Source organism: Gopherus flavomarginatus, chromosome 7 (genome assembly GCF_025201925.1).
Source record: "Gopherus flavomarginatus isolate rGopFla2 chromosome 7, rGopFla2.mat.asm, whole genome shotgun sequence".
In the NCBI taxonomy this organism is placed as follows: Eukaryota; Metazoa; Chordata; order Testudines; family Testudinidae; genus Gopherus; species Gopherus flavomarginatus.
In genome coordinates, this window is record NC_066623.1 from 104,753,287 (window position 1) to 104,771,728 (window position 18,442).

The 18,442-nt window shown below is 45.7% G+C and overlaps 1 protein-coding gene across 2 annotated transcripts in view; it reads left to right on the top strand.

The window, feature by feature from the left end:
* GLIS1 (GLIS family zinc finger 1) overlaps nt 1-18,442 on the top strand; it is a 287,616-nt gene that overhangs the window by 246,081 nt on the left and 23,093 nt on the right. For both annotated transcript variants that reach the window (XM_050962313.1, XM_050962311.1), the window contains exon 7: nt 7,156-7,306. In XM_050962313.1, coding sequence (XP_050818270.1) covers nt 7,156-7,306 — 151 coding nt within the window. The remainder of the gene's footprint in view (nt 1-7,155; nt 7,307-18,442) is intronic.

Here is an 18,442-nt window from a genome sequence, read left to right on the forward strand (position 1 = left end):
CTTCATTGAAGCAGGTGTGCAGGGTTACTGCCCTGGGAACTGCAGGGCAGCAGTGGACATGAGGCTGGTTGGAGGCAGGGCAGGGGCTGACTGGAGGTAGGGTCTAGCTGCAGGCAGGGCAAGGGGTGCAGGGCTGGCTGGAGACGGGGGTGTGGGGTGGGCTGGCTTCAGGCAGGGGGGTGAGAGGGCTGGAAACAGAGGAGTGTGGAACTGGCTGGCTTCAGGCGGGGTGCAGCAGGGATTGGCTGGAGACAGGGCAGGAGGTGCGGGACTGGATGTGGGCAGGGCGGACAGGGTGTGCAGGGCTGGTGCAGGCAGGGCTGGGTGTGGGGCTGGCTGGCTTTGAGCAGGGCCACAGAGTTGTGTGGCAGGGGTTGGCTGGAGACAGGGCAGGGGGTTTGGCAGGGGCTGGCTGTGGGCATGGGGTGCAGAGCTGGCTGCAGGCAGGGGGGGCAGGGCTGGTGCGGGCAGGGCAGCGGGTGCAGCAAAGGCAGCTGGAGCCCCCACCCTTTAAATAGCCCCCAAGGCTCCTGCTATCCCAGGGCTCTGGGGGTTATTTAAAAGGCCTGGGGCTCCCCTGCTTCTACCCCCCCCAGACCTTTTAAATAGCCGCGGGAGCCCTGGAGAATACATGGGGGGAGGAGGGCTCCAGTGGCTATTTAAAGGACGAGGTGGCAGAGGCAGCTGGAGGCCCAGCCCTTTAAATAGCCCCTGGAGCCCCCGCTATCCCAGGGCTTTGGGGGCTATTTAAAGGGCCCAGAGCTCCAGCCGGGTGAGCAGGGCTGCAGGGTAGGTCTTGCGCTCTGGCTGGGGCTCCAGCCGGAGCCGCGGGGCGACTTGCCCCGCTCTGGCCGGGGCTCCAGCCGGGGCCGCGGGGCGACTTGCCCCGCTCTGGCCGGGGCTCCAACCGGGGCCGCGGGGCGACTTGCCCCGCTCTGGCCGGGGCTCCAGCCGGGGCCGCGGGGCGACTTGCCCCGCTCTGGCCGGGGCTCCAGCCGGGGCCGCGGGGCAACTTGCCCCGCTCTGGCCGGGGCTCCAGCCGGGGCCGTGGGGCTTGCCACGCTCTGGCCGGGACTCCAGCCGGGGTTGCGGGGCATGCCACGCTCTGGCCGGGACTCCAGCCGGGGTTGCGGGGCAGCTTGCCCCACTTCGGCCGGGGCTCCAGCCGGGAGAGCGGGGTTGCAGCGCAGCTTGCCCTGCTCCGGCTGGGGCTCCAGCCGGGGCGGCTTGCCGCGCTCCGGTCGGGGCTCCAGCAGGGACCCCAAGGCGGCTTGCCGCGCTCCGGTCGGGGCTCCAGCCAGGAGAGCAGGGCTGCGGGGCTTGCCGCGCTCCAGCCGGGGCTCCAGCTGGGAGAGCAGGGCTGTGGGGCAGCCGCGCTCCCGCCGGCGCTTTGTTCTGGGGAGCAGGGCCATGGAAGACCCCAGAGCAGACTGCAGCCGGGGGAAGTAAAAGAAAAAATTTAAAAGGCGCTTAAGGCGCGGGGCCCTCTTAGGCACGGGGCCCGATTCCAGGGAATCGGCTGAATCGGCCTAAAGCCAGCCCTGCTAGACAGCACCTCTCTAGTCTCCGCAGCTCCAGAACTAGCCCCAGCCCTGTGAAGCCAGCTTTCCACAGTCCATGGTCTATGGGGAAAGGGCTGGAGTCAGGGCAGGCCAGGGAAATATGCATCTTGCCACTGCTGACCTCACTTCATGCCCCATGAACCTTACATGAAAATATGAAAAAGTTAAACAGATCCCAGAAGTCTGAACTTTCCCACAGGGATCTTCCCATGATACACTCTAAGGAAGCCACAGTCTGAGGGCATCCATGGTAGCCTGGCTTCATTGGCAGAGAGCCAGGAGGGCACTGCTGAGGTGTCAGAGTTGAAGTATGTGTACGTGGTCTCTGCACAGATGGCCTTTGCCTCACATATCCCAAAGGCTCTGCCAGATTTAGTGGCAAGCCCTGAGGTCTTTACCATAGGAAGTCAAACTCTCTTTCCACATGTGATAATGGCAGGATGCAGGGTAATCTCTGCCTGGGAATCTCAGGGTGATTTCTTCATTCAGAGTTACGAAAATCTCCCCTGCCCTGTCCCCTTCCCCAAACAAACAGTAGATCAGTGATTTGCGTGCCAGCCTTGACATGAGACTTAGGACAGAGTGATCTCGCATCAGGTTTACACCATGGGCATCAGTGGAGTTACTCTGAATGTACAGTGGTGCTAGCTAAAGGACTATTAGACACACATAGTCTAAAATGAGTGGTCATAGGAAATACCACTGATTAGATTTAGATTTAGAAGAATAATGAAAGTGCTGTATTAAATTTAATCAAGGGCTTTTGTTGTTCTCAAATTAAGATCAAGGTCACTTCCATACTGAGAGCTGCTTTATAGATTCATAGACTCTAGGACTGGAAGGGACCTCGAGAGGTCATCGAGTCCAGTCCCCTGCCCTCATGGCAGGACCAAATATTGTCTAGACCATCCCTAATAGACATTTATCTAACCTACTCTTAAATATCTCCAGAGATGGAGATTCCACAACTTCCCTAGGCAATCTATTCCAGTGTTTAACTACCCTGACAGTTAGAAACTTTTTCCTAATGTCCAACCTAAATCTCCCTTGCTGCAGTTTAAGCCCATTGCTTCTTGTTCTATCATTGGAGGCTAAGGTGAACAAGTTTTCTGCCTCCTCCTGATGACACCCTTTTAGATACCTGAAAACTGCTATCATGTCCCCTCTCAGTCTTCTCTTTTCCAAACTAAACAAACCCAATTCCTTCAGCCTTCCTTCATAGGTCATGTTCTCAAGACCTTTAATCATTCTTGTTGCTCTTCTCTGGACCCTCTCCAATTTCTCCACATCTTTCTTGAAATGCGGTGCCCAGAACTGGACACAATACTCCAGCTGAGGCCTGACCAGCGCAGAGTAAAGCGGAAGAATGACTTCTCGTGTCTTGTTTACAACACACCTGTTAATGCATCCCAGAATCACGTTTGCTTTTTTTGCAACAGTATCACACTGTTGACTCATATTAAGCTTGTGGTCTACTATGACCCCTAGATCTCTTTCTGCCATACTCCTTCCTAGACAGTCTCTTCCCATTCTGTATGTGTGAAACTGATTGTTCCTTCCTAAGTGGAGCACTTTGCATTTATCTTTATTGAACTTCATCCTGTTTACCTCAGACCATTTCTCCAATTTGTCCAGATCATTTTGTATTTTGACCCTGTCCTCCAAAGCAGTTGCAATCCCTCCCAGTTTGGTATCGTCCGCAAACTTAATAAGCGTACTTTCTATGCCAACATCTAAATCGTTGATGAAAATATTGAACAGAACCGGTCCCAAAACAGACCCCTGCGGAACCCCACTTGTTATACCTTTCCAGCAGGATTGGGAGCCATTAACAACTACTCTCTGAGTACGGTTATCCAGCCAGTTATGCACCCACCTTATAGTAGCCCCATCTAAATTGTACTTTCCTAGTTTATCTATAAGAATATCATGCGAGACCGTATCAAATGCCTTACTAAAGTCTAGGTATATCACATCCACCGCTTCTCCCTTATCCACAAGGCTCGTTATCCTATCAAAGAACGCTATCAGATTAGTTTGATACGATTTGTTCTTTACAAATCCATGCTGGCTACTCCCTATCACCTTACCACCTTCCAAGTGTTTGCAGATGATTTCTTTAATTACCTGCTCCATTATCTTCCCTGGCACAGAAGTTAAACTAACTGGTCTATAGTTTCCTGGGTTGTTTTTATTTCCCTTTTTATAGATGGGCACTATATTTGCCCCCTTCCAGTCTTCTGGAATATCCCCCGTCTCCCATGATTTCCCAAAGATAATAACTAGAGGCTCAGATACCTCTTCTATTAACTCCTTGAGTATTCTAGGATGCATTTCATCAGGCCCTGGTGACTTGCAGGCATCTAACTTTTCTAAGTGATTTTTTACTTGCTCTTTTTTTATTTTATCTTCTAAACCTACCCTCTTCCCGTAAGCATTCACTATATTAGACATTCCTTCAGACTTCTCAGTGAAGACCGAAACAAAGAAGTCATTAAGCATCTCTGCCATTTCCAAGTCTCCCGTTACTGTTTCCCCCTCCTCACTGAGCAGTGGGCCTACCCTGTCCTTGGTCTTCCTCTTGCTTCTAATGTATTGATAAAAAGTCTTCTTGTTTCCCTTTATTCCCATAGCTAGTTTGAGCTCATTTTGTGCCTTTGCCTTTCTAATCTTGCCTCTGCATTCCTGTGTTATTTGCCTATATTCATCCTTTGTAATCTGACCTAGTTTCCATTTTTTATATGACGCCTTTTTATTTTTTAGGTCACGCAAGATCTCGTGGTTAAGCCAAGGTGGTCTTTTGCCACATTTTCTATCTTTCCTAACCATCGGAATAGCTTGCTTTTGGGCCCTTAATAGTGTTCCTTTGAAAAACTGCCAACTCTCCTCAGTTGTTTTTCCCCTCAGTCTTGATTCCCATGGGACCTTACCTATCAGCTCTCTGAGCTTACCAAAATCTGCCTTCCTGAAATCCATTGTCTCTATTCTGCTGTACTCCCTTCTACCCTTCCTTAGAATTGCAAACTCTATGATTTCATGATCACTTTCACCCAAGCTTCCTTCTACTTTCAAATTCTCAACAAGTTCCTCCCTATTTGTTAAAATCAAGTCTAGAACAGCTTCCCCCCTAGTAGCTTTTTCAACTTTCTGAAATAAAAAGTTGTCTGCAATGCAGTCCAGGAACTTATTGGAGAGTCTGTGCCCCGCAGTGTTATTTTCCCAACATATATCTGGATAGTTGAAGTCCCCCATCACCACCAAATCTTGGGCTTTGGATGATTTTGTTAGTTGTTTGAAAAAAGCCTCATCCACCTCTTCCATCTGATTAGGTGACCTGTAGTAGACTCCCAGCACGACATCACCCATGTTTTTTACCCCTTTTAGCCTAACCCAGAGACTCTCAACACTTCCGTCTCCTATGTCCATCTCCACCTCAGTCCAAGTGTGTACATTTTTAATATATAAGGCAACACCTCCTCCCTTTTTCCCCTGTCTATCCTTCCTGAGCAAACTATACCCATCCACACCAACATTCCAGTCGTGTGTATTATCCCACCAAGTTTCAGTAATGCCAACAATGTCATAGTTGTATTTATTTATTAGCACTTCCAGTTCTTCCTGCTTATTACCCATACTTCTTGCATTTGTATATAGGCATCTAAGATACTGGTTTGATCTTGCCTCCCAGGTTTGCCCTGACCCTCCTTCCTCACTGCCATTATAGCCCGTGCTCCCTCCTGTTTCCAACCCATCTCCCAGGTCTTGTTCCCCACTTACCTGTGGGGTTTGCTCACCTGTCCCCGTTGAACCTAGTTTAAAGCCCTCCTTACTAGGTTAGCCAGTCTGTGCGCAAATAAGGCCTTTCCCCTCTTCGAAAGGTGAACGCCATCTGTGCCTAGCAGTCCTTCCTCGAATAGCAACCCGTGGTCAAGGAAGCCAAAGCCCTCCTGTCGACACCATCTTCGCAGCCAGGCATTCACCTCCACAATGCATCTGTCTCTGCCCGGGCCCCTACCTTCAACAGGAAGAATCGAAGAGAATACCACCTGCGCTCCAAACTCCTTAACCCGTACTCCCAGAGCCCTGTAGTCACTCTTGATCTGCTCAGTGTCACACCTCGCAGTATCATTTGTGCCCACATGGATGAGTAGCATGAGGTAGTAGTCAGAAGGCCAGATAATCCTCGACAATGCCTCTGTAACATCTCGGATACGGGCCCCTGGCAGGCAGCATACCTCCCGGGATGAACGGTCAGGGTGACAGATGGGTGTCTCCGTCCCCCTCAGCAGAGAGTCTCCAACCACCACTACCCTACGTTTCTTATCAGTGGTGGCAGCAGACCTCCCAGCCTTAGGGGTACGAGGCTTCCCCTCCTTAACTGTTGGGGGTGATTCCTTCTCTCCAGTATCAAGAAGAGCATAACAGTTATCTTTTACCACAGCAGGAGGGTTTGCAGCAGGGGTGGAGCACTGCCTGCTGCCAGACATAACCAGCTGGCTGTGTCCACCCTGAGCCTCCTCCTCCACTGGTGTGTCCGATACACCCTGAGGCATCTCCTCCTCAACTGGTGTGTCAGTAGTCCTGTCAACTGGGACAGCTACGTCAGCTGTCTCCACATGGATACTGTCCAAGAATTGCTCATGGATATGGATGTTCCTCAGCCTGGCCACCTCCTCCTGTAGCTCTCCCACCTGCTGCCTGAGAGATTCCACCAGTAGGCACCTTTCACATTGGATGCCACCCCCAGCCTGGATATCAGGAAGTGGAAATTGCGAATTACAGTCTTTGCAAGCCCACACCAGAATCTGGGTAAAAGCATCCATGCTTTGGTGCTCTGTCTGGCTACAGGCGCAGGTGAAGGAGACAGAAGCAGTGCTGCCACAGGTGTTGCGGGTCCTCCTCACCACTGTAAGCCTCCCTCTGTCAAACTCTCTCAAATTCCCGTCTGCAGCTCCCTGTCTGCTCTGCTCTGCTGTAAACAGAAAGGTTTTGGATGTGGCTCAGTTTCTAGGTTCAGGGGACCAATGGGTCACAGATGAGACCGACAAGGGACCCCCACTCCCTTCTTACTCCCCTTCCAAACTCCCTTGCAAAACTCCCTGTTAGCAGCTCCTGTTCGCTAAGCTCCCTGGTCACTTGTGCACAGCTTTATAAAGCCCTGGCCTGAGTGAATGCCCCGCCCACTGGTTAAGGCTCAGCCAATTACCAGAGGCTTCTAGCTTTCAAACCTTCCTGGTAGCTCCGCCTCCAACTGCCAGCTACAGCACACGGTCCTTCAAACAAACAAACAAACCAAACAGACTGACAAACACAAGCTCAGCACACAACAAGTAACCCCCAAACACAAACACACACACTGCAGACAGCCACTTACCCCACAGATGCTGTATGTGCTCCTCCTTCACCTGGAGAAGTCCCTTGCAAAACTCCCTGTTAGCAGCTCCTGTTCGCTTTAGAAGTTGATAAACTTTGTTTTTTATAAAAAGAGGGTATTTTTCAGTGGTAGACGTCTAATCTAATAGGATATGAAACAGACCTTCCATCTTCAGGATGCTCATTTTAGTTTACAAAATTACATTTGTTTGCCTCGCAGGCATGTACACTGGTTCCAGTGCTAACCATAATGGACCATCACCAGGTCTCCTGCCACCTACTCACGACATCCCCTCAAGACACCATCCACTGGAATCAACTCTTGCCAGTCCACACCATCATCTGTTACCTGTGGAGAGTACGAGGGAAGGGTATGTACTTTAAGCAAGCATGCCATCACTCTACAAAGATGTACTGAATCCCATGTCGTTGGGTTTATGTTAAACTCTGTTCAATACATTGAGAAGGTTCCTGAGTATGGTATGATTACTCAGAACAGGTCTAGATTGAACATCTTCATCTCCTTGTTTTAAAAACAATTTTAGATTGTTCTTCATACTGTGTCACTGCATTGAGATTTTATAATTATTTTATTTTTCAATACTCTTTCTTGGTGGCATGTTATAGCTGTGGCTGTGTGCACAGGTCTCCTATTGACTTCGCTAGGATCCCACCCCTATCTCAGCAGCCAGAGTATGGCCTGTAGAATCATAAGGCAATGGTTGTCTGAGTGAGAACTATTTGTTTAAGGATTGCAGGCTGTCTCTCTTTGGTACATAGCTGCTGTGCTGAAATGCTGAGAGTGGGACTCGACTCAGTGAAATCTACATGAAGCCGTTCCTTATATGTTGTATTAATAGATAATGTTTTCTTACAGTATCTTACCCCTTCTATCCAAGGCTCTCAAAGCACTTTACAAAGAGGAAGGAATTACTGTAAGCCTCACAACTCCCCTCTGAGGTAGGGGATCTGCCGCTCTGGCTAGATTCCTAGCTGGTGCCCTTATTGGTTGTATCTGAACAGCTCACATAGTAATGAATTTTAATTCCAATACCCCGTCATGGACAAGAGCACTCTCCTCATTTTACTGATGAGGAACTCAGACACACTGGCTTGCCTAAGTTCTTTAGCAGTGCCCGGCATTTAATGTAGATTTCTTCAGTCCCATTCCAGTGTCATCACCATCCCTCCTCAACCCCAATATGTAGCTGAGGAAACTGAAACCTAGAGAGATTATGAATTTAATTGTACCCTTAAGGTGCAGTCTTACAGTAGTGGCATATGGCAAGGGAGCAGGCTCTCAAGGAGGAATTCCTCCTGGAGCCTTTGGGCAGTGCACACTGCAGTAAACCTAGACTTCTCCTCCCCTGGATCCAGCCCACTCTTCTGGCAAGTGCAGAGGATGAGGAAAGTACTTTAATCTTCCCCTTTTAGGCAGAGAGTGGCAGTACTCACCTCACATAGAGTCTGTATGCCGCAGCCATGTTACAGCTGCCCCCAGTGCAGGGCCACGTGATGGTGGGAAGGGTCCTTGATCACACACATGCCCCCACACCCTTTTGCACCAACACAGGACCAGACCCCATCTGTCCGTAAAGACATACCCAGTGTCATGTAGGATGACTGGGAGAGCCCAGCTCTCCTGCCTCACTGTCCTGTGCTTTAACCGCAAGACCATCCTTTCTATCCCCCCCAAAACCAAGAGTCAAACTTTTATGTTTGCTCCATTCATTTATTTTCACCTTAACAAATAGTTTCCATGCTGGTTTTAAAAGATGGATGGATCCGGTTCTAAACTATTCACTGAGAAGCAAATTCTCACTTCTTCCTTACCCAGCTGCAGACCCGACATGATTCTACAGAATGGGCCTGAGGTAGGGGTCTCCATTCAGGGGTCACAGATCCCCTACAAGTTGTGGAGCAGTTTCTTGAGGGCTCGCCGTACCCACAGGTGGAAGTGAGAACTGACAGTAGGAATGGGGAGAAAAAATCCACAGTGAAGCAGATCCAAGGGCCATTTTTTTCCTCCTGTGGGAGGGGGGAACACATCAACCTCGAAGAGGAGAAGGATCTCTTCCTCCGACTCACTCCTATGTAAATCATCAGGACACCGTCCAGAGACTGAGTCTGGGTGGTGGTTCTGGAAGTGGGCGTTATGTGAAATTAGCACCAAAAATCCCAGCAGAAAACAATATAACCAAACTAAGGAAACATTTCACATGCCAGCTGCACAGGTGAGTTCTGAGTTTGTTTTCAAGACAATTTAACATTTGGAACTTATTTGCTCCCCTCCCTAACAATAATAAAAACCAAAGACATGGCTAACATGAGAGCATACTATAGCAGTGTTTCAGATTCTATAGCTGAGCACTCTGGACTGCATGGATTCACTCTTATTGATGCATGTGAGCTATCTTCATTCTGAGAAAATCAGTTCTGTTTGAGTAAAAAAAAAATGCAGAATCCAGTTTTTAATTGGAAACTTCTACACAAATTTTGATTGCTTAGTGAGTGCCAGGAGCAGATAACTATTCATTTGCTTAGGTCACAATTTGAGTTTTACATTGGAATGGCTTTCAATTTTTGCTGAATAAGCATTTGTTCTTGTGTGAGAATAGTGTGCTGATTTATTTTCTCCCAATGCTTATGTACTTAAGAAACGCAAAGTGGTTACAGAAACACTATAGTTAATTTCCTATGACATAATATAAGGTTGAGACAATAACAGGGTTCTAACTATGAACCACCCATAAGAAAACTAAGAATGGAACATATTGTTTGAATGTTTATTTTAAAACAAGGCATTTTGTTCTTTACACAGGGGATGTTTCAGCTTTAAAATAGCATTCACTATATTCAAAGTAACCTGTTATTTTAGGCATTCTATTAGCTAGTCCATAAAATACATTTGCTATATTTTAATTGTTTGCACTTTCATTACACACGGAAATAAAGACCGTATTTTAATAGCATTTACTTAAGAAAGAAAATATAGTCTGAACTAATCAAAATCTCATACTTTACACAAAACCATACTAAATGAAAGTATTCATCAGTTTAATCAACAAAAACCCTTTATAATCTAATGCTTGGAGCTGCTGAATTATTGGATCTGTCTTTGTCAGTTAATAGTTCTGTATCTTTATTCAGGTAAAAACACATGATGAGAAATAAACATTTAAAACTATATGAACCGCATTACACTTTTGACATACATAGAGCATTTTGCCTCATTCAGCACCTATCTCGGCATCCATGTTTCAGTACATTTAAAGAATTACTATACTGTGAATCAGTGTGATGTCAAGATTGGATTCCAGAGTTTAAGTCTTTGGAATGAACCAGAAATGATTATCATCAAAAAGGGTAATTATTGAGTCATCAAATATGTGAGATGCCAAAAGCTACACGGGACAGAGTACAAATGGTCTGCTCAAGGTTGACAGAAGATTCAGAATTTGATTTAAAGGCTTTAAGAAAAAAAAACAAAAAAAACCCCTACTATATTCTACCATCCTTTGCCAAAGTCAATACCTAGTGTAGCACTCAGTTTTCCCAAATGGTTTGCTAAGACATTTAAATAGTTTGACAAAATTATCTAATTCACTTGAAAATGTTCTAACAGAATCTGACTTCATTACCAAATATATTTACACTGGCTTTATAGGATATGTATGGAATTTTTGTAAATTGTAGCATGAAGTGCAGAGGTTGCTGGATCAAGTAATTTTACATTAATTTATACTAATATTAATTAAAGTAGAAATGTGTGATTTAGGAGTATTTTGGCATGTAGAAAGTAGGGCTTGTGTGATCCATGTTGTTTTTGTTTGTTTTTTAATTTCAAGTTGTGAAGTGTTACTTTAACATTATTTATGGCAAATGCTATAAGTAATGTCAAAACTGTTTAACTTCAGCAATTGCAAAGACAGTAAATTTAGATTTGTAGCACCCTGAAGATAGAAAAATAGCTCCCACTGTTAACCTTTGGCTTCACTAAATTGATGTTATGTCTGGCCTGGTCTATACTACAACATTTGCATGAATATAACTAAACCAGTTAAAAAAATCCATCTAGTAAAATTTGTGGACACCCCAGTGTAGACCCACTTGAACTGGTTTAGCCTACTAATTTAGCTTCCAGTGATAAGTTACCAACTTTAACCTTTCTGTATATTAATTTAGTTAAACTAGTCTGAGTGGGTTCCATCAGGAGTTTATACCAGTTTAACTAAATCAGTATATGTATTGATTTAATTAAACTGGTGCACTTTTCTAATATAAACAAGGCATCTGTTTTGCTATATATATACATCTCCCCCTCTTTTGTAGAATATGTGCATAAATACATAAACAAGGGTCTTGTTTATGAAATAATAGAGGGTGGTTTATGAAATACAGTTCTCTATGCTTTTATTTTCAGATCACTAAACTATTGTAGAGTAGTAGTCATTCAGACTTTATGAGCCATTGGTATAAATCGGTCCAACTATTGGAAGATCTTGTTCACCCTACAGATGATAAACACCACACAGTATAATGTAATCTCCACAGCATTAATACATGGTTTTAAAAAGAAAAGTAGATAATCTTATAATTCAGCATACATTAACAGCGCCAATTATCATGTAATTGTAAACCTTGCTAACAGAAGGTCATGAGGTTTAGGCACTCTTGCTCGGGATCCATTACATTTTTTTCCCCACGGATCAGCAAAACTGAATTTCCCTTCAGTATATGGAGTTGGAGCAAGGTCCCATTAAAGTCTTTGAACTCAATCATTTTGCATATGGCTATGTGACCTTGGTCACATGCATTACACATAGCAAATAGCATTTACATTCCTGGAGGAAGTCAAGGACTACTGACAAATAATGACAATTCTACCAATAAGGATGATGTATCCCTTAGAGAGGATTGGGACACTAACTGTTCACACTTCTTTAGCAATTTAGGTCATATCCGCCATGTAAAATGTATGGCGACTGAAGAATTAATGAGATCATGACATCACAAAAGTCTTAAAGCTGAACAAATGAGAGAGGATATTTTTAGTTAGCGCATTTAAAATGCTGATTTATTTGTGCTTGCTAACAGCTCTTTAACCAGGGAAGACCAGACTTGATATTCCTGATATTTTTAACGTAAAATGTGCAGGAGAAAATCCATTGCTACGACCACTTTACACCACTCTAGCAGTGTAAAGGATCCTTTCATCTTAAGGCCTCTTTCCATTGCCGGAGTGGCATGAAGTGGGCATAGTGCAAACACGAATGAGGCCTAAAGGGTTTCCTCCCTCAAAACCAGCAGTGGAAACACCCAGTCAACCCTCCACCAGCTCAGACTCCCGTCCTGAGATGTGAGCCTTGTAAAATGTCCCCGTTTCTTTCCCCTACTTTGAGGTTGTGGTGGTAGCTTGAGGAGTGGGGAAGAAGAATAGTGTTAGTGGATGGCAGGAAAGTAAAGTTTAATGTCTGTAGGGGTGAAAGCCTTACAGGAGAGAGAGTGGGGTGGCCAGATAGGGCTCTCCTGTGTGGAATTTTTTGTATTATCTTGGCTCTGTGGCAAGGAGGTGAGAGGAAACCAGGGATGGTTTTGTGAATGAAGGAGTTTAGAAGGGTTGTATCACATGAGGTGGGATCAGACACATGAAGTGGCTTTAAGGATTTCACTTTATAAGTAGATGGTTTTCTGGAGTGTGATTGTAGTGTATTTAGGAAATTGGTTCCAAAATCAAAACAGAAAAGGATAATTCTTTAATAAACTATTGCAGATCATTTTTATTTTAATAGCTATTACTTTCTTGCATTTTAAGGGCCAACCCCTGTCGAAGGCAGTGAGATCACGTGAGTAAGGCCAGTAAGATTTGGCCCATTATTAGAATAGTTGTGGGAACAAACAAGCCTCTACTAAATACCAACACCTTTTTTATAATAGTTCCTGGGACCAGAAAAATGTGTCATTCATTGTTTGTGGATTCCACTGGGACTACTCCTCATTTATAATAGAATACACAAGTCACTGTTTTATTCTCTTTTAAAAGCACTAAAACCCAATAACAAGAAACAGATATCTCTGAAAGCAGAAAACATTTTCAGCGGAGGTAGCCAAGAACCCATCATAATTTATCTCAGTGTTATGGATCTGAGCACGCAAAAGGGGTGTCAGTACATCTGTCCAAAGAAAGAACAATGTACAGGTGTGGGGCTGAGGTTTATGTAACAAAGAAAAACAATAATTAAAAGCATCTGGATTTGAATCCCAAGTCATTTATCTCATTGTAGAAAATGTGAACAGAGTTCATTTATAATCATATCCAGATAGGCCTATCCTGTTTTTAGCAAAATTAGCATTAAAGTGGCCTCATTTCTGCAATATTTGGCTAAGAAAAATATAGCATCTGATTGTTGATAGAGTACTGATGTTTTCCTGACTGTGCCAGGATGTAGGTGGACATTTATTTAATATTATATTTTTCTAAAATAGGTGGATTGACATTTATGATGTCACTTTGATAGTGTCTGAAAGTAAGCACTAATAAATAAAGATACTGGCCTCAGAGATGTGGTGTAAGTGATACAGTCTCAAATTAAGAAATAATGAGGCTACAGGGAGAAAAGAGGTTAAATGAGTTACTCAGGAAGCCTTTGACTGAGCGGTGATTAGAACCCAAGTTTTTTGACTTCCAGTCATGTGCTGTAACCAGTAGTTAATGTTTTCTGTGATAGTCAGAGGAACAGAATATTTAGTCTCTGCAAACCTGATATTCTTTTAGCTTTTTAGCATATTCAGTGGTTTAGAAGTAAGCCATATAAAGAGAATGCATGACAGCTTGTCCTGATGTGAAAAATCATACAATCATGTCATTGCAGGGCTGGAAGGGACCTTGAGAGGTTATCCAATCCAGATCTCTATGCTGAGCAACTAAGGGCCAGATTTTAAAAGATATTTTAGGTGCCTATTGAGGTTTTCAAGAGCCCACAATTGTTGGTATTCTTTAGCCTCATTTTAAAGATATGTCATAAAGTAGGCCTGCACAACTCGCAAAGCGGCGAGGGCCACATTACTCCAAAGAAAACAGCTGAGGGCCGAAACCCCCCGGCCCCACGGAAACACGCCCCCCCAGCACCTCCCGGCCCTGCGAAAACACCCCGCTCCAGCACCGCTCAACCCTGCAGAAACAAACTCACTCTCCTTCCCCAGCGCCACCCCACCAAAACAGCTGTGGGCCAAAAAGGAAGGTTGTGGGTGGGGAGGTGATACTTGATTTTTAAATCAACCAGGGGCTCCCAGCTGTAGAAGTGGCTGGGAGCCCTCAGGGTCAAATTAAAGGGCCCGGGGCTCCGGCAGCTGGGGGAACTCAGAACTTTGCGGGGCTGGGGCAGGGATTTAAAGGGTCCAGAGCTCCTGCTGCTGAGGGGAGCCCGAGCCCTTGAAATCCTAGCCCCAGCCCATCCGCTGGAGCCACAGCCAGGATTCAAAGGGCTCTGGGCTGCCTGCAGCCGTGGGGATCCCTGAGCCCTTTAAATCTCAGCCGCCCCCGGGATTCAAAGGGCTCTTGGCTGCCCTCAGCGGCGGGGAGCCCAGAGCCCTTTGAATCCAGGACACGGCTGGGATTTAAAGGGCTCTGGGCTCCCTGCCACTGCCAGCAGCCGAGATTCCTATGAATCCTGGCCGCGGCTGAGATTTGAAGAGCTCTGGGCTCGCTGCGGCTGCGGGTAGCCCAGAGCTCTATGAATCCCGGCCGTGGCAGAGATTTAAAGAGCTCTGAGCTCCCCACAGGTACAGGCAGCCAAGAGGCTCTTGAACCCCGGCCGCGGCTGGGATTTAAAGAGCTCTGGGCTCCCCACGGCTGCGGGCAGCGCAGAGTCTTTGGAATCCCGGCCGCGGCTGGGATTTAAAGGGCTCTGTGCTCCCCGTGGCTGCCGGCAGCCCAGAACCCTATGAATCCCGGCTGCGGCTGAGATTTAAACAGCTTTGAGCTCCCCGCCGCTGCGGGCAGCCCAGAGCCCTATGAATCCCGGCCGCGGCTGAGATTTAAACACCTCTGGGCTCCCAGCGGCTGCAGGCAGCCCAGAGCCCTATAAATCCTGGCCACGGCTGAGATTTAAACAGCTCTGAGCTCCCCGCCGCTGAGGGCAGCCCAGAGCCCTATGAATCCTGGCCGCAGCTGAGATTTAAACACCTCTGGGCTCCCAGCGGCTGTGGGCAGCCCAGAGCCCTATAAATCCTGGCCACGGCTGAGATTTAAACAGCTCTGAGCTCCCCGCCGCTGAGGGCAGCTCAGAGCCTTTTGAATCCCGGCAGCGGGCTGCACAGTGAGACTTCGCGGGCCACATGTTGTGCAGGCCTGTCATAAAGGTTAAATTACCTGCAAGGTCACACTGCATGTTCATGACAAACCAGGGCCTCTGACTTCCAGTTCTTCACTCTCAGAATAACCAGGGTCCCAACAACAAGAAAATGGAAACACGTTGGAATAACTTGCAATCCCAGAGCAGAGCTTCAGTCTGTGTTAAATGTGCAGCATATTACAACCCAGTATTTGTTTGCTCATCATTTGTGGGAAAGGATAATAAAATGCAATGATGCCCAGCAAGGTGAGCTTCAGTGAAGGATTTATTATAGAGGTGGAAAAAGATTCCATGCATTCCAGAGAGCTAGCCAAAGACACCTGGCAGTGATTAGTGCAAGGTTCACCAAACTTCAGATAGTCTGTTGGTTTTTTTTAAATGGTATAACTGTTTCCTGAGCATGTGCTGACAGAAATTCCCCTAGGGCAAGACCCAGAACAGAAACACGTGGCAAGAGGTTGGGTGCGATCCAAAGACCAGATTAGCAGAGCTTTACACATCATTTTTAATATATAGGAAGAGATGAAAATCAGTGTTAACTTCCCCCTCCTTTTCTCCCCCACAAAATATAATCTTCTGATTCTGGAACTGAATTGCACATTCTCATAATAAAAGCTATACTGTTGAGCAGGCAAGGTTTTATGAATGAAACAGTTGGCATAAGGAATTTTATGGTAGCACCTGGTTTCACTGAAATATATCAGCTTTTGTAACTAAATATAACATTGTGCCTCTAACCAGAGCACTATATAGAATCTTTCCTTCAGACTAGTACGTGGTAGATACAATTCTCATTATTTTGCAATATGGTATTAGACTGGACTTGAGAAGCAGCTTTGAAGTCGGTCTAATAGCACAATATACACCAGAATTTATTTAAGATAAAGTACAGATGTATTTCACTCTGGATCTGATCCGGTTCCCACTGAGCAAAATGAGAAAAGGATTGGGGCCTACTGTCGAGCAGAGGAATCTGCCAGTCAAGATTTTCTCTCAAAAAACCCAACAGTGAGCCGCTGTTCATATTGAAAACATCCATGTCTTCAATATTTCTATGCTGTGGTTAGATTTCATCCTCAGTTTTTATGATTCAAAAAGTATCCTAGGTTGAAGTGAATTTCATTATTTTTCTGTTCCCTGCAAGTAGTTTCCAATTAAGCATATTGTGCTGTATTTTCAGTATTCAGGAACAGATTAAAAATATTATCTGTGTAATGGACCATGAAGAAGGTTGCCTTAAAGTGGCTAAAAATGTAGCTTTATTATTTGCTGTTCTGTAGAATTTGTCCAAGAAGAGTTTTAGACCAGAGTGTTGCTAAAGCAAAATATAAAAGCCATTTCTTATTCAGGCTACAGCAATATTGATAAATTCGGGATGGGGCGGGGGAAAATATATCTCTGTCCTGTCAGAAGGTTTTGAAAAATCAATTTGGCTGTATATTTATTCTTAGTGCTGTACAGTTTAATAAGTTCTAGAGAAACTCTTATATAGTAATAACATTGAAACAAAGAGGTTTAGTGTAAATTGTGGGAATAATACCAAATTTTATATGCACCCCCAGCTACCCAAATGGGGATAGACTAAAGACAGAAAGACAGGACAAATAATGCAAACACACTAAATATCATAACTATATTTGATGCATATGAAGTGTCTAATACAGAGATGTCTGTTAACTCATGAGATACCTAGACAAAGAGCCCTGTGCAGGACTATTTTTTTAATCCCATTCCCACTTGCTCCAGCATTGTTTGTTGAATTTTTATCCCGCTCCTGCTATTATGGCAGTGTGGTGGGGCGACTGCCCCACACAGGCAGGAGAAGAGTTAAGCCAGCCTTGGAGAGGCTGCACAGAACCCAGCCAATCTGGAAAGGGTTAATTGGGAGAGCCAAGCAAGAGAAGGCTTGCTGGAGCAGCCCATATATAAAGGGCTGCTCAGCAGAGCAAGGGGTAGTCTCTTCCTGGAGGGCAAAGGGGAAGGACTGTCTGCTGAAGAGCACCAGAGATACTACAGTGCTGGGCTGGGTAGCGGAGCAATAGGTGAGCTCTTGGCTGACCATGGCCCAACTGAGACCCTGAAGCAAGGGCAGGGAAGGTGCTAGGGCTATGGGGAAGAGGCCCAGGGAATGTAGACAATGGGAATAGAAGGAGGGGCAGTAAGTGGCTGCCAGCTATACATTCCCTGGGCCGGGAACCTTTACCCCTATGTGCCAATGAGAAAAGTGGCCTAAATCCAGACTTCAGTTTGCCCCTGAAACCAGGGGCTAGATGAGAGACTGCAGTTGGCCACTGAAGCAAGTAGAAGGACTGAGAACTGCCTGTCCCCCAAAACGGGGGAAGACCGTGGGCTGGGGCACAGCCAGAGGGCCGTGTCCCGAAGAGGACACCGTGGTCTGGAAGCAATAAGGGTCCAGATGGTGGAGGAAGTAGAAGTAACAGCGAGTGAATCGCCGCTAGTAAAAGGCATTCTGGTGGTCAAATTCCCAGCATGACCAGCAGGAGGCGCCACAGCAGTGAGTCAGAACCACTATAGGCCGTGAGACCTGCAGGACCCCAGTCCCACGGCAGGGCTCTACCTACACATTTCACTAAAGTGTCTCTCATGGTTCAACCTGAACTGTATATCACAACAATCAAAAACATATTCTGTGGAAACAAATTTAATTGAAAGTTCTGCAGCATTTTTTATGAGGATTTCGTTTTCTGTTAGACATTCATAGATGCATTTAACTTTACAAAACGAGAGAGCTATCATGTTGCCTATAACTGGAAGGGTTCTTAAGATACAAGGTACTTTATGTAATTTCAAGTTCATGGAAAGGAATTAATTTGTTAATTTTCCTTTTATGCAGACCTGAATTTACAGGTGTTACAGAATATCTCTTCATGAACTACACTAGATGTGTGGCCTGAATGTATAGTCCTTATATAACGCATTGGTTAAGTGCCCATGATCATAGCTGATCCACCCTGAGATGGGCCTGCTACTTTTACTCTCAACTAAAGAAGTTAGGTTCAGATTTTTAAAGCAGATTAGGCATTGCTGTGCTCAGCTGCTGCTTAGCCAGTTATTCCTCATTTTTATTTGTGCATTTGTTTTTTTCTTCCTACGTGTAGTACTTTGCACTTATCTTTATTGAATTTCTTCTTG